This window comes from Mya arenaria, chromosome 5, assembly GCF_026914265.1.
Source record: "Mya arenaria isolate MELC-2E11 chromosome 5, ASM2691426v1".
NCBI lineage: Eukaryota > Metazoa > Mollusca > Bivalvia > Myida > Myidae > Mya > Mya arenaria.
In genome coordinates, this window is record NC_069126.1 from 66,458,538 (window position 1) to 66,480,401 (window position 21,864).

Consider the following 21,864-nt stretch of genomic DNA (forward strand, 5'->3'; position numbering starts at 1 on the left):
CTACGCGATCTATGCTCCTTTTTCAATTTGGGGCTTGAGCAGTTGGCTGGTCCGACCTAGTAAATTGTTCCCTTTTTGAGAGCGTGATCGCTTCATAAGAAATTTCATCCTCAAACAGCTCCTGGTCGTAAATGGTTTGGTAATATGTAAAGTATTAATTATTAGCATTCGGTTTCACTGATTTTTACATTTACGATTGAACGGAGATAAATATTTTGTTAAGCAATTCTATTATTTCAGCGATTTGGTTGTAACCAACATTAGACTAGTGCATAACGAATCAAAACAGGTACAATTCATAATTTTATTCAGCTCTCTCCAGTCAAAGACATTCAACGATTTTCGACCCATCACCCTCGCCTTGAACTTCGGTCGTCGGTCATAAGCACCCTTCACTGTCCTGAAACATATTCAAGATCTTATTTTATTCAAGAGCCAGTTTAATTTTTCAAATTTACCAATTTTTTAAAATATTTTCTAAAAGCAGATTTGAAAGCAAGTCGTATTAAGTTGGCAAGTTTCAATTTCACATAGGCAAGATGGTGTCATCATATTTACAAAATTAAAGATTTAATTATGTCATACTTCATCGGTCAACTACATTCATTTACTGGTCTCCATGATCTAAATTGGCACAAATTCTCCACCGCGTAGTAACATGGTTGCAAGCATTGCTTTTTAATACCATTGGTAATTATTCTATCGAGCTTATGTCGAACTTTGACAACGAAAAGTTACAGCTTGGAATTGCTCTGCAGCACGACTTCTATCCCGACTTGAAACAATTTCTTAATAACCTTCAAACCAATTTTGAGACTATTATAGGTAAATATATTTATATAAACCTGATACCGAAGGAATATAGAAAAGACGAATCAAAGTATGTTCCGAAAATAATGTAGTAAGTTTTTATGTAAAATCATTCGACATGAAACTATGCGAGACGATCACAATGTCTTGTTGCTTACATGTTCGAGATTTCTCCTGGCAAACTTTGCCACCGCAATTGGTTCTGCTCGCAGAAGCAACTGCATCTTACTGGTCCGTACCAACCAGCAGATTCTCAGCGGCTGTTTCAACTGTTAAATAGTGAAAGTTGCAGCTTTATACAAAGAAACCGGCTAAGGGCAGCACATACAAGTCCTTAAAGACCTAGAATCGAGCTTTTATTAGAAATACAGTGTTACTCAAATTCTGATAAATTACTTAAGCTGTGGCTGATGTCAAATTGAAGAATTAATTCTTAACCTAAATAGATACTAAGAAATCCAAACTTATGTTAACTTAACCGGGTCTTACCTCAGTAACAAATTCAAGGAAATTTGGAACACCTTAGATAGGACCATACTAATTTGACATAGCTGGCTATAATTTCAATCACTGTAAACTCACTCAGAACATCCAACTCCATTAATATGATGCAATTTGATGTAGAAATAATCAGATTCACTTCATGAAATACAATTTAAGTTGTTCGATTAATCTCATCCTTAATGGATACAAAGAACTCAGAACTTGAAATGTAAACTTAACCTGTTCTTACCTCAAATACCAATTCATGGAAATGGAACACCTTAGATAGATAGGACCATACTTATGATTGACATGGCTGGCTTTATATTCAATCACTGTAAAATCACTCATAACATCCAAGTCAATGCAACGTCATTTTAATATGATGTAATATAGAAATAATCATTTCATGTCATGAAATAAAATTAAAGTGGTTTGAAATCTTATTTGCATCCCATTTGGTAATGGGCAAGAATATTGAAAGTATAAGTATACCGTACACAGAAAGAAAGAATATCATCCCAATTGAAAAATACCCTTAAATATTAGTTCCAAGTTTCAAACCATTACCATTGTACATTGAAATTAAAGTATACACTGAATGAAAGAAAACTTAAATCCCAAATAAAAAATACCCATGAAATCAGTTTCAGAAGTTTCAAACCATTTCAAATACAAGGTAAATGATCAAGTCAGTTATATCAAGGAAACTTGTTAAGAGAAACTCAAATTGCCATAATATATCTAGGATGGATTTAAAATAAGAACCCAATAGGATTTTTTGCTGGAGGAATTCCATTGTTGATGGAATATCAACCTTAGTTTCAAGACATCTCTTTTTAAGTCTCTTTTTAAGTTTAAAGTTTCCTTGACAATGCAAATGAACAATTATAAATGTTTTAAAACAAGTGCTTTAATCATAGCGATTTATTTTTTCCCCTCTAAATAAGATTTTATCCAGTTGCTTTTTTAGTTCAGAAGTAAAATTAAAAGCTGTTTACTTTTGCAGGCATGAATTTGCAATCCCAATCATTAAATGAAAGCACTTTCTTAAACATTTTAAACTAGTAACTGAAAGCTCAGTTCAACATCAATTAAGTCAAGACATTTTAAAAATACGGACATTTATTTTGTTTATTTTCAAAATGTACAACAAAAGGACCACTGATGAAAAATAAAAACAATAGCGAAATCTTCCAAGTTACGACGATGATCAAGTTGAAAAGTTTTACATGGAGAAATATGCATGACCATGATCACGATGAGAATGAACACTATCCTATCATACAAAACTTATTTCCGTTCCCAGTTTATAGCTGAACCATGGATTTTTTTTCACATTTTCATCACACTAATAAGTGAGTTCATTTAAATGGGTACAATATAGCTGCACCTTACAGAAGCATAATTAGTCACTATTTCGATACTTCCTGGGCGTGTAAACTGGGTATTCCTTAGTTTCTTAAGGTCGGCATGGTGTGATGGTCATAGCTCAGCCCCTTAATAAGCCTCATTTAATGAGCACTTAAACTTAAGGTCAGCTTTATATTGTAGTCTGCTTATTTCTTGGATTATTTAATCCCTGATGCTTCTTGATTTTGATTCAGCCTATATTAAATCGATAACAAATAAAACATTAATAGCATTCATTAAGGCATCACATCAAATGTACAATTAAATTAATTTTCACATTTTTAACTTAAGATTAATTGACATTGGAGTCTTAGTTGTGAATTGAAATGTACATGAACCTTAGATTTAATCTTTTTTTATCAAGAACTGGTTAGATTCCTTCTTAGAGCGAGTCCAGGGACAGAAGAAAAAGGAGTGGGATCAATTGGCTTCTGGTCACCTTAAGCCATCACACAAATTTGAAAGAAATTAAGATTGCAAGCCATCATTAACATAGGCAGTAGCATCAAGTATTATGACATGTACAGACTGGTTTTCCAGAAGTGCTTGTCCCACACCGAACAGATTCTCGTACATACCTATAGACGGGGAACTAGCGACGTTCTGGCAAACAGATCCAGTCTATCTGCGTCCATAACCACCACCACCACCACCTCCGCTGTAGCCACCACCACCACCACCGGCACCACCTCCGTAGCCGCCGCTGGAATAGCTGCTGTCGTAGCCACCACCACCACCTGGAATAGAAATGGTACACATGAAGTGTTACAAAATATCACTTTGTGAAGTAAACCGGACATACACTGGGAGACATTTAACTTTTAACAGCTCAACTTATATAAAGCTTCATTAGAGATATCCAAGTGTTTCTAACAATTGCAAATACCTTTAAACTGATTTTTTTTTTTAAATGTTTTGGCTTACCAGATCCGTAGCTTCCACCACCACCACCACCAGATCCATAACCACCGCCGCCACCACCTCCGTAGCTCTGGCTACCGTAGCCACCTGTACAAAGAAAGATTGTTGTAATCATGTTCATTTAAATCATTGGCAATTTGCAACATTTGACTTGCAACTCGTCAACAAAAATATCCCTATAATCAAAAACATAGTTGGCATACTTCTCCATCATCAAGAATTGCAGCAGACACTTTTGCACAACATATTTATCAAGTTCAGATAGCAGAACACATCAAGATTAAATCTTTTTATCTTCACTACTTACTGATTTATCTGCAGGAACGTGACATCAAGGCAATCCTTACTCAACATTCCTCCAACCAAAGTATTTTAAAGCAACATACCAGTGGTAGACTCACCTCCACTGTACGGCTGCTGCCGCGTCTGACCATAGCTGGATGATTTCATTGCGCCACCCCCATAGCTGTTCCCATAATCCTGGCCAAATCCACCACTTCCATAACTATCACCACCTGAAGATGGTGATTTTATTGGTCAACTGACACAAGGATGATTGCTCATGATTAATAGTGAAACAATTCAAAACTACCAATGTTTACATTGAAAGTACCCAAATTTGTGATGTAAACATTTACCAATATCAGTATGAAGGATGACACAAACGCAACATTTCTGTCTTTCTAATATTAATTTGGTCCATGTGTCAATATAAATTTAGTACACTTTCCGTATGACTCAGTTTTCCATTAAATTCACCATACTACCTCATTCACTCATAATGAAGACCAGTATTCAACTCTCAGCTTACCATAACCACCACTGCTATAGCTGTCTCCATATCCACCACCTCCTCCATAGCTACCACCGCCATAACCTCCTTGGCTCCCATAGCCACCTTGCTGTCCATAGCCACCACCTGTAGATACGCCAGTTTAACCCATTTAGTTCTCATCCAAGTTAACTTGTATGAACATGTCCACGACCGAGTTCAGTAAATGCTTAAAAGCATCACTCGAACGCATTGCATTACAACAGGTTCTAATCAGAACCACCTAAGAAGTATGAAGTAGCCAGTTCTACTTTTGAGCATGCTGACACATGAACCCAAGGCTTTTAAAAAAGGTCCCACAATAAGTTCTATGAAACCCTATATGATCGAATGTTTGAAGAAATGACAAGTGTAAATAAGTGCAGGCCTCTACCTCTCTGATCCTGCTTGTTCTTTTCCTGGGCTTTCTTGGCATTTACCCACTTGTCACAGATATTGAACTTGCCAATCACTGAAACAAGAGCGACAGTGTATTTATGGCATAAAGATTACAACGTCTGAAAAGCAGAGCAGTCAAGATAATGCCAAAATAGGTTTCAAACTAATAATTTGCATTAACAATGCAAATATGTCATTATGTAAAATCAGAAGAAAATCCCTGACTGATTAATTGATGTCATCTAGTTTCTTCACTATTGAAAATAATTTTAGACACCAACTCACAATTGCACCAATCCACTGCATCATTGTCATCAAATTCAATAAAGCCAAAGCCTTTTCCCTGAATAATTTTGATGCTAGTCACGTTTCCGAACTTTGAGAATTCTTCCCTGATAGCGTCTTCGGTCATGTCATCCTTGATACCACCAACGAACAGTTTCTTTGTGGTAACCTTGGCATCCTGACCTTCAGCCTGTTGCTGCAACAATAAGACTTATTAGTCTTTGATATGGACTACAAAGTATTTTAACTTTGTCTTGCTTATGTCTTGGCAATTTCTGACCAATTTGAGGCAACACTTGGCCCCATTGCAAATGTCAAAACATATTATTTCCTTGAATGTAAGAAAAATTCCAATATTTGTCTTAGAAACAAGATTTCAAAGGTTTGCAAGTGTAGAGGTCATCTTGAGCGAAAAACATCAGTTATTTCATTTCTTCAATTCTTATAGAATTCTAGTTATATATTTTCAAAGATTAGACCTCACAATATGGTCAAAGCAATGCATTACTTTGCACCCTTCCGAAAATGATTGGAAACAAGAGGCCCAAAAGGGCCTATGTTCTACTGGCATGGCTTTTGTGGTCATATCAATCAAGAGCATGTATGTATGGGTAAAAGGCAACAGACATATAGTTTATGTTTTGTGTTTGGGTTACCTGAAAACGTAGCACGTTCAACATCTGAGCCCAGAAAGTATTGTAAGCAGATTAGCTGCATGAACTATTTTAATATGTGCAAAGTAAAAGTCATCCGACAAAAAAAAAAATGCTTTCAAAACTGTACTCATAGTAAAAATTTCTGTAGTTTTTAAAGTTAAAAAAAGTTGGTCAAAAGGTCAAAGTCAAGGGCATCCTAGGACAACATTGATCAATTTGAACACGAACACACAAAGATTTTCAAACCTTTCCAGATTTATGTTTACCACACCTGTGAACCCTGGGTGTGGCCAGTAATGACACCATGTGCATAACTTAAACATTCACAACCAATTTTGTTAAGATGAATGCGCAAACTACAGAACTTAAAGCTAAACTAGAAATGTGTCCATAGGACACGGATGCCCCCACTTCGATTTTTTGTCACAGAAAATAAGCCATAATGATTATTCAGGATAATCTGAGGGCCCTAACTCCTAAATGATTAAAGCGATTTCCATGGCTATCGAACTTGATCAAGATATTATGGTCACAAACATGTGTTAAAAGTTTGGTGAGGATTGGACAAACAGTTTTCAAGAATTAGATCGGAAACAATCTTCGGGACGTATTTTTCAAGTCTTTTTTGCAAATAAAGAGCCATAACTCCTAAATGACAAAAGCGATTTCCATGGCTATCGAACTTGATCAAGATATTATGGTCACAATCATGTATGTAAAGTTTGGTGAGGATTGGACACATACTTTTCAAGAATTAGATTGGAAACATATATTTTTGAAGTATTTTTGGCAAAAAAGGGCCGTAACTCCTAAATGACTTAAGCGATTTCCATGACTATCGAACTTGATCAAGATATTATGGTCACAAACATGTGTTTAAAGTTTGGTGAGGATTGGACAAACGGTTTTCAAGAATTAGATCGGAAACAATCTTCGGGAATTTTTGGCAAAAAAGGGCCGTAACTCCTAAATGACTAAAGCGATTTCCATGACTATCGAACTTGATCAAGATATTATGGTCACAAACATGTGTTTAAAGTTTGGTGTGGATTGGACAAACGGTTTTCAAGAATTAGATCGGAAACAATCTTCGGGACGTACGTACGTACGTTACAAGTCATATACGTACGTACGTACGTACGGACAAGGGCAACCCTATATGCCGCCACTTTGTGGGGGCATAAAAATGGCCTTTGGGCTTTCAACAAGAATAAGGCAGAGTAATTCACAAAATCAACTGCAGAAGCAAAAAGCAAATTGTCTCTCAAAATCCTAGACATGCAAATTATCTCCCTTAACTCTAGACTTGAATTTACATGTACATGTAAACTTGGCTAAAAATAGAATTCGCTCATGCAGACCTGGCTAAAAATACAAAGCATTTCTTTAAAACTTTCATGGCCCATAATCTAGGCATTCATGGGCGGATCTTGCTGGTTTTCGAAAGGAACTGAGCTTATGGATATCTAGATACTGTACAAGTTTCATCGAGATACAATCAAAACTGGGGACTGTATCGTGTTCACAAGCAATTGTTTACAGACGCATGAACGCACATACTATGTACACATTACCATCGCATAAGCTCTTCTGGCCTTTTTGGCCAGTAGAGCTAAAAACAACTGCTGCACAACTTGATTCTTAGATCTTGTCGTCATATTTTTTAGAAGCAGTTGCCAATCCCCCCCCAAAAACATGTTATTGAAGATAAAAAATTTTTTTGGCCTTAGTTAAAATGTTCGTGTAAAAACCTAACATATACCAATAAACTTACAGATTTTGGAGTAGCTCTTTTCGTTTCGACATTTTTTCCATCAATTTTGTGAGGTCTGTTGCCTTGGACATCAGTTACAGCTGATGACTGGTCGAATGTGACGAATCCAAATCCTCTGGATCTCCTGAAATTGTTAAAATCATTTTAACTTAGTCATAATGAAGAAGTTATGTATCATTTTTTGCAATGTATTTGCTGCTTCTTTGGTAACGACAGTTCAACTCGTTTTTCTTTAGAGTTTTAGAAAATCCTTCATCATTATCTTGCAACAATACAATGCTTTCACCATAATAGCGGACCAGAGAAAATGCATAATGACAAACTTTAAAGTAACCAAACAGCTGTTGTCTGTATGAAGTTACAAGTCTTGCTCATATTGTCTCTTGCAACATGGTTACCAAGTTTTATTTTAATGTCTTCCAACATTTTTTGGTTGTGGCCAATGTTATTTTTTTTCCACAGAAATGGGCACAACTAGGCAAGACATGCTTAAAGATTCACTCTTATTCCAACAAAGATTTACCACAATCAATACTATTGTTTTAATATTCCAAATAAATGTCGAAAACAATTGTTCTTATGAAGAATACAGAGTTTAATTTGAAGGAAATGTGCATAAAACACGGTATTCCTACCTTATGAGACTATAGCAGATCACAGTAAATCTTTACATTCACCAATCATTTAATAGTTTTGCGTTTTCAGCTATTAAATACACGGTTACCAACTTGTTATCAGTAATTAATATTTTTTTCATAAATGCATTATTTGGTAAGTAGTTAAAGGTTTATCACTCAAAATTTGTTTGTTACACATGTTAATGTATTGATTTTGAATAAGAGTGTCCCTTTCAAGGGCCACAGCTTCCAAGAATTTGGAACTGGAAGCATGAACTTAACTGACATCAATTTTGGAAGAGTCCTATGAAACATTTTATGTCTCTCTGATTGGAAATGTGGCCATAAACAAGTAAAATTGACACCCGAGTTTGATATTCTTAAATTCCAAGTCTTCCCTCATTAGTTTTCTCCAAGTTAGTAGTTTTTGTACTTCCAATGACTCAGTTTTGGCACATTTTAAGGCAGCAAAATACTCCAGAACAACCTACAACAGACATCCTGATGGGCCTTGCTATACATGTGTTTTTTCTCTGGCAACTAGTGTACCTGGGACAATTTGTCTAGGCAGAAATTACCACACAGCCCTATTTAAGAAGCAATGACCAAATTAAGGCAGTGCTCTGCAGTTAAAAACAGTAAAGTTAATCAAAAAATTGCATGAAATTCAGACCTGTCCCACAGTAAGTCTGCATGATTTGAAATGATAAGGCAGCAAATTCATAGCCATGGGGATCTTGGTGGTATTCTGTGCTTTCTTAGCTGTACTTAAGGATCTAGTTGTAGAGCACTCAGTTTATAGTAGCATAAGCATATCTTGAAACAAATTCGACTTAAAGCCAATGTTAATGTAACTTTCACTACGAAATCGACACAAAGGCTGTAAAACTAATATGTTAAGTTTTTTCGAACACATCAGATTAAACAATAATGCTAGTTTACTTACTTCTTTTCTGGGTCCCTCATAACAACACAATCAACTATGTTCCCGTATGAGCCAAAATGATCCTTGATTGAATCTTCTGTTGTTTCAGGAGCAAGACCTCCCAAGAATAGCTTGCAGAAGTTCTCAGCATTAGGGTTCTGGTAGTAGTCTGCATCATTGCCACCACCACCGCCATAGCCACCACCTAAATACATTTTCTTTATTTATTCCAGTTCAGAGGAGATCTTTTGCCATCTACTGATTTTACAAGTAGTTTCTTTGATTATCATATCATACAGATTCAATTACCACTTGCCAGGATTTATAAAAAAAATCATATCAGAAATGTTTAGAAATTGTTTATTTAGATATTTTTCATTAAATCATTTCAGTGTAAACGTAATGTTAAACAAATCGAAAGAACATGAATAAAAATCATAATTTAATGATTTATATCTTAAGTAAACTAAAAACAGAACGTCACAGAAATAAAACTCGGGAGGTTTTCAATCACATTTTACATTAGCGTCAACCGCGCATGTGCAAAGCCAATTATTGCGCAATCGGTGTTTTCGCTAAAACCTGACCCGGAAATTTAGCATATTTTATACGCGTCAATGCGAAGAAAAGAAAGATTAACCAAATGAAATATTAGCATAAATGGGTGGGATTAAGTCCAAATATGGCGTATATGACCTACATATTATATAAATGCTGATTTTTAGTAGGGAGAATAAGGTTTGAAAACTAAACAAATCGCGATTTTGTTGAAAACGGCCATATACGCGGATCTTTCTGTGGTTTTAATGAAGTTTGATCATCATTCTAAATAAAATGGGTAACATTTACACCGTATTTAACCGTAATATATGTGAATTTAGGTTATTTTCAATATTGGTGCGCGACCGCGAGGGGAGTTAAGAATGGATAAAATTACCTCCCCTGCCAATCGAGCACTTACTAATGTGGACGTTTCCGGAACGATTGCAAACAAAAATTAATGCGTATTACTTCGTAATTGCAACAGCGATTTGTATCTGGTAGATGACAATATTGCCGTTTGGTGCAGGTTGGTTATATTGAGTTATTGCATGTATGCATTTATTGAATCTTATTTGTTTGTCTGATAAATTGATGCATTTTTGTGATATCCTTTTCGTACTCAAAATCGTCGTACTTTTCATACATTTTTTTGCAATCGATGTTAAATATATAATCTAAAAAAAGCAAAACTAATTTAAGGCAAGGCTTTCTTCTCATTTATCATGCACAAATATTGGTTCCAGTGTCAAACCTGAAAGTAATGTGTATAACTGAGTTAACAAATGGTTTTGTTTAAAAAATAAGTGCATTTGTATTCAATTCATTTTCAGAAGAAACTCACTGACTCCGTGACAGAGTGTGTCCGCCTCGGGCTGGTTCAACTTTGATGGCAAAGAATATAAAGGATTTGTTATATCAGTGGTTCCCAGCTTTGGAGAATGGTATAATGTTAAATATGACAATGATGATGCTATTTATGCATATAACTTATGTCAGGATTACAAACAAGGTGATTTGCAGCTTGTGGTAGAATAGTTGTGCTATTTATAAAAGATCAGCTTAAGCAGTATTTAAAGTTCAATGAAGATTATTTGAGCTTTTCAGATATTGACATAGAAACTGGTGTTGGCATAATCCACATTATTTACATGTAAGACACATTTAACAGTGCACATGTTCCAGTTGAAATCCTCTGTGTCTGAGGGAGAGTGTTAACTTTCCATTAACATTTATTATTTTCAGGTGCCAGTTTAACACTCTCATCTCATCCCTCATCAATCATGTTTCATTGTTAAGTTAATACTATTAAAAGGCACTCATGTTTCATTGTTACGTTAATACTAAAAGCATTCATGTTTCATTGTTAAGTTAATACTAAAAGCATTCATATTTCATTGTTAAGTTAATACTAAAAGCATGTAGCATGTTGTTAAGTTTAGATGCTTTATAATGTTAACAAATGTTGCTTGCCTAGAACAGTAGATTAGTTTCCGAGTTTTAGTTAAGAAAAGTTAATTATTTTTTAATAAAACATAAGGCAGTTTTTTACATACTAAATGACAAATATCACATTCCATTCTTTGGTTCTAAAGCTAATAATGCTTGCTATTTCGGTTTATTTTCTGTAGATAATGTAAAATAATAACACATGCTAACAACTCTTCAGTTTATGTTCAGAATTATATTAACAGTTGGTTTATGGGGTAACTTCATAGCTTCTAACCTGACATTATATCATTCTTGCAGTGCATTATCATTTCATAATTGAGAAACTAACCTGTTTAATATGTATTTTTATAAAACTAATGTAAAATATAATGTGATGAACATTTTTTCCCATATAAATGTCTTATATGAATGTTTTGCCTATTTTCAGGTATTTCTGTCTTGGCGCGGCGCACTTCGATTCATCTTAGCAGCATACTAAGAAGTTGCCTGGTCCAATAAAAGATACGGGATAGGTCAGTTTAATATGTATTTATATAAAAGTAATGTAAAATATAATGTGATAAACATTTTTCCCCATATTAATGTCTTATATGTATGTTTTGCCTATTTTCAGGTATTTCTGTCTTGGCGCGGCGCACTTCGATTCATCTTAGCAGCATACTAAGAAGTTGCTTGGTCCAATACAAGATACAGGATAGGTCAGTGATGGTTATAGAAGCAGTCAGGAGTGAATTGTGCACTGGAAAAACATTCTAGAGTGGAATAAAAAACTTGGGTCAGCTTTTTGTGAAAAGTGAAAAAAGTGACTTTCCGAATGTTGATTTTTTGCATAATCTGGAGTTGTTAAATTCTATGTGCTTTGACATAACATAATAAAAGTATACATTTTTGTTATAAGTATGGTTATATCTATCTGAAACAGTAAGGTTTAAGCTGGATTTGATCTTTTTTAAAAATCACTGATTGTTGCTATTTACATTATAATTTATGTTTTTATTTAAATAAACCTACTGATGAATATTTTCAACAGATAAATTTGACTAGAATCACAAATAAGTATACAGTACCTCGTCCGCGTCCTCTACCACCGCCGCGACCTCGGCCTCCCCGATCGCCACCACCTCCTCGACCGCGGAAACCACCACCGCCCCCACGTCCGCCGCCATATCCGCCGCTACCACCACCGTACTGCAATAATTAGTATATGATCATTTACCAAGGTAAAATTATTGAAAATAAACGAAGTTTCTTTGTTCAAAAGATAATTCATAAAATGGCGGCCAATTGCGCGTGGTCGCCGCAGGCATGTTGCATTTTAATACCACTATTTCCATTAAAAATATTCCAAAACAAACGATCTTGTGTATGCAATATTATAAACACAACAATAAACATCATTAAAAGCTAATTTTTGAGATAGTTCCAAAGTTATTTCTTTAAAGAAAATTAAAATTCTTACTCCGTAATCTCCCATCGTGTTCTTGGTCTGTGTTGAAAATTGAAGAGGGCGCGGTCACGTGACGAATAAATTATCGTTCGGATTTTATCAAAATATTATTCATTTAGTTAATTTGTTTACAAAATATTGTTGATATTCAATAAATGAGGATATAAAAATATTTACCGTGTTAATATTGCTTTAATTTAAAAAAAGTAATTATATCGGAAAGTTACGAAAAATAACGAGCATATCTATTTCCCGCTAATTCGGTCGCGCATGCGTATATGATTAAAAGGACTGCAGACCGGAGGAAAACAAAGTGTAATTTAGAATTTTACTGTTTTTAACAATCCCTATCATTTTGGTGACAAGATTTTAAAAGCTGCACCTCCATAACTCTTCGATCTCCCGAAATATATTGTTGTAAGTACCCGTATTTCAATGAAAGTCCGCAGTGTTTAGTCATTTCATTCGTACCCATGTTCTTTCGAACCTTATTAAGTGAAATCATTTCAAATGCCCCATCACTAAATCAAGGCATGGCGTTGGGGCAAATATTAACATAACTATGACATTTAATGCCGTTTAATCTGTATTAAGTTTAAAACCTGTCTTTAACATTGTCATCAGTGACTGAACGTTAACGTAAATTGTGGCTGATCGCATGGCATAGTGTATTTAAAAATTATTATTGTACATGATGGTCTGCACGCGCCCATTGGCTGGATTATGTCTTGAGGGGGCATTTCACCATCTGCATTATAACCAGGGTTTCCGCCAGGAATTTCATAAGGCATGTCGGGAGGGGAGGGTTTGGGAGGGGTGTCCCCTCCCGACGTCGATTTTTTTTTATTTTCGTATCCAAAATGGTGCAATTTCCTGCATTTTAAACAAGTTTACAGTTATGTTCCAATGATTTAGAATTACCAACTAAAGTCCGATTAACATTAAAATTATTTGTGAAAAGGTTTAATGGTTTCTCTTCCTTAATTATTGGTATTTCTGACAGTTTTCCGACAATACAATATCGACGATATTGATCGACTCATGTTTCGTTTAGTGCGGGTATTATTTATATTGACACCGTTGACGTCACAACAAAACGTGTAAAGCACGCTGCATGCTGGAACGCAAAAGAGCCCGGAGCAAAGCGACTGCTCGTGTATTCGTATTTAAAGCTGCAACAGCTAATATTTTTAAAGTTGGGTTGGCTAAATAATAACTTAAAGGGAATGTAATGTGTATTTTCAGATTTATTTATCTTTGTTCTAAATAAATTAAAAGAACGATAAAATAATCAAAGTTTAATAATAAGCAACCAAAATATAACTTTACACTTTTAAACTAAAGATGGGAACGCGACTCAACTAATTACAACGACATAGCATAACCCTTGTTTATAATTATAATTTAATAATTGGTTAACAAACGGACTCAGGATTAAGAAACAAAATAAAACGGCACATGATTTATGTTACCGAAATCAATTAACACTTGTTGTTTACTTTGCATTCATAGATGATTATAGGGATGAAGGTCGCAATTACGACAGTGGTGTTTTTCACACATTCCCATTCTGATAAAGAAAAGGAGGAGTTTGGTTAATTGGCACTGTTGAACCTCACCGACACGCCCTCATGCTGTCGTCGATCCTGAATGGCAGATACAAATGTCGTAATAGTCCCGACACGCCTTCTGGCTGTCAGTCAACCGTTGCAATCGCAACAAAATCGTGTATTGTCAAAACTGATGATTGTTTTGATAAGGATTGTCGCTACGCGGATTAAAGCATGTCGGCATAATTAACGCATGTCGGTAATTGGCCTTGCCAGCGGAAGGCACATCGGGCCCGACAAGCTATAAAGGGCTGGCGGAAACCCTGATAACTAAAATAAATTTTATGTGATCATATTCTTTGTTAAACACAAAGAAACATTTGACTGTCATAAATTTAAGCATCTAATTCCATTAATGCAGTTCCATGTCAAGTGTGTGGACAGGAACTGATTCATTCCTTCAAATAATCTATGTAACGATATAACATACACAATTTTCATTCTATACATCATGATAGGTGGAAAATTTCATTCCATAAAGTTGAATGGAAGCCTTTCTATGATAAGTTTAAATAACCTTTCAGCACAGATAACTTTGAAACATTATTGTGTCGTAAAGTAAATTTTTTAATAAAAATATAATAAATTCACTTGTAGCATAAAGGCGGGCAACGTCCAGTATTTTGTCATATCAATAACTTGAGAAGCCTTTGTCTAATTATCACCAAATTTGGTCAGAATGTGTATAGGCTAATGTTGGATAACCAGCCATATAATTTATTGCTCTAGTAACTTGAGAGTTATCACCCTTCACTTACAGAATTTACCTAAAAATGGTCTTGTCTGATCAATTACTGAAGAAGCCTTTGTCCAACTATCATCAAATTTCTTCAGAATTTGTATTGACATAATGTCTCAGACAAGTTTGATTACCAGCCATATCATTTGGTAGTTATTGCCCTTAAATTATTACAGAAATTTTCTAAATTGGTCTTGTCCGATCAAATATTTTAGAATCCTTTGTCAAATCATCACAAAATTTGGTATTAGTATATGCTGAATCGCTGAATATCTGGATCAGGTTAAATTACTAGTTGTGTCGCCTCGGTCATTTCAGAGTTATGACCCTTGAAGTGGTGAAGACTCTCTTTAAGTTAATAAAACATGTTTATTTTGTGACAATTTGCGCTCGTGTGGGTGTGGTCTCATTTCTTATCATGCAAGTTAAATTTAGGTTCCGCAATGGTCACGAAACCCTCTAAGATGCATATCAAAACAGTTTTAAAGTCAGAAACCTTTTGTTTGAAGCCGCAATTTGATGGAATTAATATAGTAAAACATAATATGCACCTTCCTATCAAATGTCAAAGCCATCATGTGTAAGGAATAACTGTGAAGAATAACCTGCAAAGCATTTTGTTACAAGGATTTTTGCTCCCGTTTCTTACTACAATTTAAAGGGGTTTAGCGTTTCCAATGCCCATAAAATTCCAAGAATGTTTATTTCTACATCCAAATTTTAGACAATGTTTCAAGATGTTTTCAGGTTATCAAATATCAGCCATTTGTTGAGGTTTGTTTCATATGAATTTAGTTCTATATATGCAAAGTTCTTGTTTACAGTATTTTATCACATTTTTTTCCAAAAGTTCAGTGTTCCATTCCTTAAGTTTCCTTAGCAACATTTACTAGAATATAATATGGTCATATCTACACAATCTGTTTCTTTATAATTGAAATAAGTGACTCTTTGAAAAGTATTATAATTTTTTATGCAATGTACTGCCTTCTAAAGGCTGTTTCCCCTTGTGAAAAACTGTCCTTTTTCCCCAAAGTTTTATATATTTTTCCCAATTTGATAAATGCAGATTTCATTCATGATTAAAAAAAAAAAAATAAGTTTCTTGAAATATAAACAAAATCTTGATAAGATTTACTCTTTTTCAGCATAATGTATGCATAAAAAAGTTAAAACATGTATATTTGCCATTATGTAAGCTATTTTGGCCTGATTTTGTATTTTTCCCAAAGTCAACTTTTTTCCCAATTCGTAAGGTACAGGCAGTAAAAATAATTCCAAAAAAATCACTGAATTGATAATATTGATATTTAAAAATTCAAAGCCATTCCACTAACTTTATAGCCCTTTATAGAAGAAAACCCATTCTCAGTGATCTTTGCCTTAAAATAGTACATAAATTACGCTATCAATGCAGCTTAGAATGTTTTGCAGATAACTTGTCATGGCAACTAAAGATCCCAATGTGGAGGGGGAAGAGGAGGAGGAGGTCGAAGAAGAGTTCACAGTCGAGAAAGTAGTAGATGTGAGAGTGAGAGGAGGGCGAAAAGAATATCTCCTCAAATGGAAGGGCTATCCAGAGTAGGTTACAAGTGGGACCAATTTCAGGGTTAATACAGAAAATAGATTATATTTGAGTCTGCATGAAAGCAAGACTACAGTATGCCATTTTTTTGAAGACTATAGAAATTGAAAAAGTAATGGACAGATATAATTATTTTCATAATGGGTTTTCTGCATGATATTAAAGTATGTTGTTATCGTGTATGGGTCAGGATATTTATTTTGACCCGTTGTATGTCTAGAAAAAAGACCTAAACTGATTTATAACTGCAAGCTAGACCAAAAACCTGTTTTCTTTAAATTTTGTGTCATTAGATTAGTCTATATATGTAACTTTATGTATATTTTTCTTTTTTTTACCTTGCCAACCCAATTGTATACCAGACTAGGCTGGTCGGTCAGACAAGGTATATGAACTGTCAGGTAGTGATGTTCCGATGATCGATTATAATCAAAAATCGATTGGTTGGGCCTGAAATCGGCGACAATCGATAGTATTAAGTTATAATCGATTATCGAAAAGAAAAAAAATAATAATTAGTAAGTGTTCAGATGTTATCTTTACCAAAATGGCTGATGAAAGCCACAATGAGCAAGAAAATTAACTATTGTTTATACAACAACACTTAATAACTTCAATCATAGACATAAGGTATATACATATAATGATTAAGAGTTTAAAACTGTACATGAATAAAACTACATCTCAGGTACTATCGATAATTGGTTACTTGAGTGGAACCGATCATCGATAGTAAAATTGCAACCGATTCCCAACACTACTGTCAGTTGGTATTGTTAAAAACTTGAACCTGCTCTCAGTCCATCAAAGGCTATAACCTATTGTTTTTATTATCTTAAAACATGAATTTATTCTTTCAGCTCGGAAAACACATGGGAACCTGAAGCCAACTTGGACTGTCCAGATTTGATAGCTGAATATGAAAAAGTGCGAGCAGAAAAGAAGAAGAAAGAACAAGAAAAGAAGCGCAAATCAAATGGTGAAGTGGAGCCTATTAAAAAGAAGAAAAAAGTTGCTGAAGTGAGAACAAGTGCTGTGAGTATGAGACTCACTTAAACGGCACTCTTTCTTTCTTCCATTAACGTGGGACTTCCCTTGGAAATTCACTGATATTGTTTAAATGATTTCATTTTCACACAAGTAATTAAATGCTGTTAGTAATTAATCACTGTAAAACTATTATCTGACAAGGTAAAAGAAGTCTTGTGTTACTGGGAGAATCTCAGTGTTGTAGCATTCAATATTGTCAAAAGAAATAGTCACCATTTAAGCATAGAATGGCTTTGTTAAACAGCTTGACTGTCTTTTGAAAAAGAATATTGTGTGTCATTGTCATGGCTTTGGTGTCTAGTTCTCTGAAATATCAATTGGCATGAAAAATGGTACACATGTTCAAGAGAGTATATTGAATTTGCTGACAGATACTGTGAACAAGTAATATTATTATATATATTTAGTTGTGGCCCTTGATGGACTAAAAGAATTAACAAGCATAAGCAGTGCTTTTTAGCTCGACTGTTAGAAGAATAAGGAGAGCTATCCTAGTCACCCGTGCTTCGGCATCGGCGTTACCAGTTATGTTTAAGTTTTTGTAAGAGTTTTTGTACCACCTCGAATATTTTCAAAGTCCATTTACATATGGCTTTGAAACTTTGCATACTTGTTCACCATCATGCCCCCATCCTGTACACAGGAGGAGGTAACTCTATCAAGCATTTTGACAAAATTATACCCCATTTTTTCTACTTAAAATTTATGTTAAAGTTTGCGTACCCCTCAAATATTTTCCATTCAATTTAAGTAAATATCTCAGCACATCATGTATGGCATTAAAGTCTAATCTAACAGTGATCCATGCATGTTTCTCCGAAACTTTTCAATCCATACACCGAAAAGCGGAATAGTCGAGCGCGCTGTCTCTGTGACAGCTCTTGTTTCAATGAGTCGATTCTTGCAGATAAAAAGCACCAATAGTAATAGTAGAACAATATTTGTACTTTGCTCACATGAATCATCTTTGAACAAGAATCTTATCATATATATTGTCTTGGTATAAACTTATGCTGGTTCATTTTCCTTTCCAGGAGGATGATAATAAGCCGCGAGGTTTTGACAGAGGCCTCCAGCCAGAGCGAATAATTGGAGCCACAGACAGTTCAGGGGAGCTCATGTTCTTGATGAAATGGTAAGGGGTACTTAACGCATTAGAATCAATGAACATTTAATATATTTTCCCAATTTTGTGTTGAAACTCAATTTGTTTAAGGATAAGAACTATTTGTGTTTATTCCAATTTTCCTTTTTCTGGCAAAATTTCCCTTTCGAAGGGCCTCTGCCTGTTTTCCTTTTAGTTTGAGCTTTTTGCCCAGATGAATATCACAAGCTGTAAAAGCTGATGGTTTTAATTAGAAGTTGAATACAGGGACATATATAACCTTAAAGCTTTTACTCTTCAGCTTAAAACTTAACTTCTATACTGCTAAAAAAGGCATCTTTTATCAAAGTAAAAATTCGTTCTCTGTTGGTATGAGGGCTTAACTTTAATATTTATATGGAGTTGGCTTGTATTTTGTTCGGTGTCAATAATTTTTCACTAATTTCATCTTATAAAAAATCTAAGTGTTTACGCTTATGTCTCGGCCAATGGGAATTCCTTGAAGGATTATGAATCAGTTCTTAAGAAAACTTCCAACAAAGGCAACCACCTTATTGGTAAAATTGTAATTGGGTTATTGAGCAGATCGGGAAAGGGTAGAGTCATTTCGCACCAAACACTAAGATTGTTATTTAATTTTTGGTCTGCGCCCAGTCTTCCGTCTCGATGGTTTTTGAGACAAAAATAACCAATAACTAAAACATATCAGCCAATTTTTCAGGAAGGACAGTGATGAAGCTGATTTGGTTCCTGCAAGGCAGGCCAACGTGAAATGCCCACAGATTGTCATCGCTTTTTACGAGGAAAGACTAACCTGGCATACTCACAATGATAATGACGACGATGATGAGAAGTCGTAAACGGCAGGGCTTCAAATGACTTTTTCTGCATCCCATTTTTCATTCAGTGATTTTGATTTGCTTACAGTTTCTGCTTAGTTTGAAGTGTTGGTAGAAATATTTTAGAGCAATACTTTCTGGTGGAACAACACCTTTTGCTGTGCTTCTGGAAGTTGTTTTAATACAAGGTTTGTAATTCCTTTAAATGATGCATATTGAAGCATGAATATGATAAAAATTAATTGAAAAGGTCATCTGATGTTTTATAAAACCATAATTGATATTTAGAACAAAGTCATTGATTTCAGATCTGAATACTCTTAGTACCTTACTCTAATGTCTTGGTTACAGCTTTAATAATATTTACAAGTTGTGTTTGTGTTGTTAAGTAACAATATTGTGGTTTTTGTCATTAAACAACTTTGTATGATATCAATTAGAACAGGCTTTGGACTCTTTTAAACCTATCTAATATTTGCAGCAAATCATTTTTCTTTCACCAAGATAAACTTGAAGCCTGGCACTTAAATAATCAAAAAGTGTGCTTTTCGACATTAAACATTGTTTCATAACACTGCCTGTCACTGACAGCGATTTTCAAATTGACATTGTCATTTCATACTGTTTGTGAACATTGTCATCATACATTTGTGTTAACATTGTATCAAATTTTCATTTACATCATCTTTATCATAGGCTCGGTATGCCTCAAAATGTATGGATCTTGTCTCCACCGACCATGTTAATGGGTCGTCATCCAAACATTAGCTGATCATGTTAATGAGTACTCATCATTAGCAGATCATGTTAATGAGTACTCGTCCAAACATTAGTAGATCTTGTAAATGAGTCGTCATCTAAACATTTGCAGATTATGTTAATAGGCCATTATCTAATCATTTGCGAATCATGTTATTGGACTGTCATCCAAACATTAGCATCATTCATAGATTTTGAAGGTACTACTGCATTATCATTCATTTCATATAATCATTGTAAATAGTTTGTATTTCATGGGGCCATTCAGAAATTTCACGACATTTAATGTCAGAAGCAGGTGTTTTAACCACAGTGCTCCAGCTAAGTTAAACTATTCAAGGCATATTCCTCATGACTTAAGTTTGCACTGTATCGCAGGTTGTATACTCATTGTGTGTATTGTCATTCTGATGCTTCTTCAGGGTTTACATACATGAATCATCTATCACCTTGGAGGTTACAAGAGAAATTACTGTTTGACCACAGATACGTTGAGCCGTACATGTCTGTCGTACGAAATGCAATACTTGGTGAAATATCAAGCATGCTGGCAGGTCTGTTAAGAAGGAAAGTTGTACACTTAATAGTTGATGTCCATTTCTAACAACTACTGTACACTCACATTTGGAAAACCAGTCTGTGTGTATGACATTTAATATGTCTCTTGCACACCTATCACAGGCTTCTCGTTAGGGTAAATATACTAACTTTGTGATCATAAGGCTATCAATGACACGTTGTTCGATTGTAATGTGGTTTCTTTTGCTGTATTTATGGAAGTAATGATTGCCAAAAGCACAGATGCATCTACAAATGGATATATATGGCTTAGAAAGCAATGTTAACCAAGGTCAAAGCTTAGTTACCCTGTTTTAGGACTGAATCCGTCTAATTCAGAACTAAATTTCCAGGATTGGTACTTTGGGTATATTGTCATCACAGTAACGTAATCAAGTTATTGCATACATTGGGAAGTTTCTGCATTCCTGTCGTTTTAAAAACTAACTGGAGCACTGCTTGCAACCTTTTTTAAAGCAAGAACTTGTATTATCAAATACAACTATCACATTTGCTATAAAAATGTACCATATATTGTTGTCACATCATGTACCAAACGGAACTTTTATACGAATCTGTCAGAACATTTAATTCATTTTTTTGTTTTATGATTGCTACATGCTTGTAGTTTTAAACTTCCATTGTAACATCTTCCATTCATTTAAACATGTATGTTCTGTCAGTGATAAATATGTCAAAATAATTGGTGTTTGTACTTGTTGATACACTCACAATACAATGGTGTGTGTTAGTAGTTAAATTGGTAAATTGTAAACGAAATAGTTGGCTCTTCAAAGAAGACAGCTTTTACATTTAATGGTGGTATCCCACAATTTCTGGAGGACGGAATAGTTGTCTAAGACCCTTTTCAAACACTCCGCCCTAACAGTCCATCTAGTCGGACACAGCACTCCAAATCCCGACACAGCACTCCAAATCCCGTCTTCAAGAATCCGCCAACTGTTTTCACGCCATTCACACGCCAATTACATGGCCTCTAAACGCCAACTCCGCCACTTTACGGTGGTGCAAAGAAAAAGAGCTGTCGACACTTCCGTGGTGGAGCTGTGCCCTATGTTTACATGA

At 34.8% G+C, this 21,864-nt stretch overlaps 2 protein-coding genes and 1 long non-coding RNA gene across 10 annotated transcripts; 2 read left to right on the forward strand and 1 right to left on the reverse strand.

Moving 5' to 3' along the window:
* Positions 1–290: 290 nt before the first annotated feature.
* On the reverse strand, positions 291–12,686 carry LOC128236172 (heterogeneous nuclear ribonucleoprotein A2 homolog 1-like). Of its 6 annotated transcripts, XR_008261276.1 has the most exons (12): positions 12,546–12,685; positions 12,154–12,274; positions 9,116–9,299; positions 7,553–7,676; positions 5,123–5,318; positions 4,833–4,910; positions 4,439–4,546; positions 4,014–4,142; positions 3,631–3,714; positions 3,285–3,443; positions 969–1,079; positions 291–400 (listed from the first exon to the last, which is right to left on the reverse strand). XR_008261276.1 is itself a non-coding variant. In XM_052951060.1 (11 exons), the coding sequence occupies exons 1-10, from the start codon at positions 12,558–12,560 to the stop codon at positions 3,328–3,330; spliced, it is 1,149 nt and encodes a 382-aa protein (XP_052807020.1). In that variant the 5' UTR covers positions 12,561–12,686; the 3' UTR covers positions 2,414–2,901; positions 3,285–3,327. The 6 variants fall into 6 exon arrangements, 5 of the variants coding, with proteins under 5 accessions (XP_052807020.1, XP_052807021.1, XP_052807019.1 ...); XM_052951060.1 differs by lacking the exons at positions 291–400; positions 969–1,079 and adding an exon at positions 2,414–2,901 and having other exon boundaries at positions 5,123–5,312; positions 12,546–12,686; XM_052951061.1 differs by lacking the exons at positions 291–400; positions 969–1,079 and adding an exon at positions 2,414–2,901 and having other exon boundaries at positions 4,029–4,142.
* LOC128236174 (uncharacterized) lies at positions 9,306–11,983 on the forward strand. Of its 2 annotated transcripts, none has more exons than XR_008261278.1 (3): positions 9,306–10,646; positions 11,514–11,598; positions 11,700–11,983. It is a non-coding gene; the product is annotated as an uncharacterized LOC128236174 (long non-coding RNA). The 2 variants fall into 2 exon arrangements; XR_008261277.1 differs by having other exon boundaries at positions 9,306–10,578.
* A 106-nt stretch (positions 12,687–12,792) lies between the features above and the next one.
* On the forward strand, positions 12,793–21,481 carry LOC128236173 (chromobox protein homolog 1-like). Of its 2 annotated transcripts, none has more exons than XM_052951064.1 (5): positions 12,793–12,950; positions 16,317–16,463; positions 17,328–17,502; positions 18,552–18,652; positions 19,344–21,481. In XM_052951064.1, the coding sequence occupies exons 2-5, from the start codon at positions 16,327–16,329 to the stop codon at positions 19,480–19,482; spliced, it is 552 nt and encodes a 183-aa protein (XP_052807024.1). In that variant the 5' UTR covers positions 12,793–12,950; positions 16,317–16,326; the 3' UTR covers positions 19,483–21,481. The 2 variants fall into 2 exon arrangements, with proteins under 2 accessions (XP_052807024.1, XP_052807025.1); XM_052951065.1 differs by having other exon boundaries at positions 17,328–17,487.
* Positions 21,482–21,864: the final 383 nt, after the last annotated feature.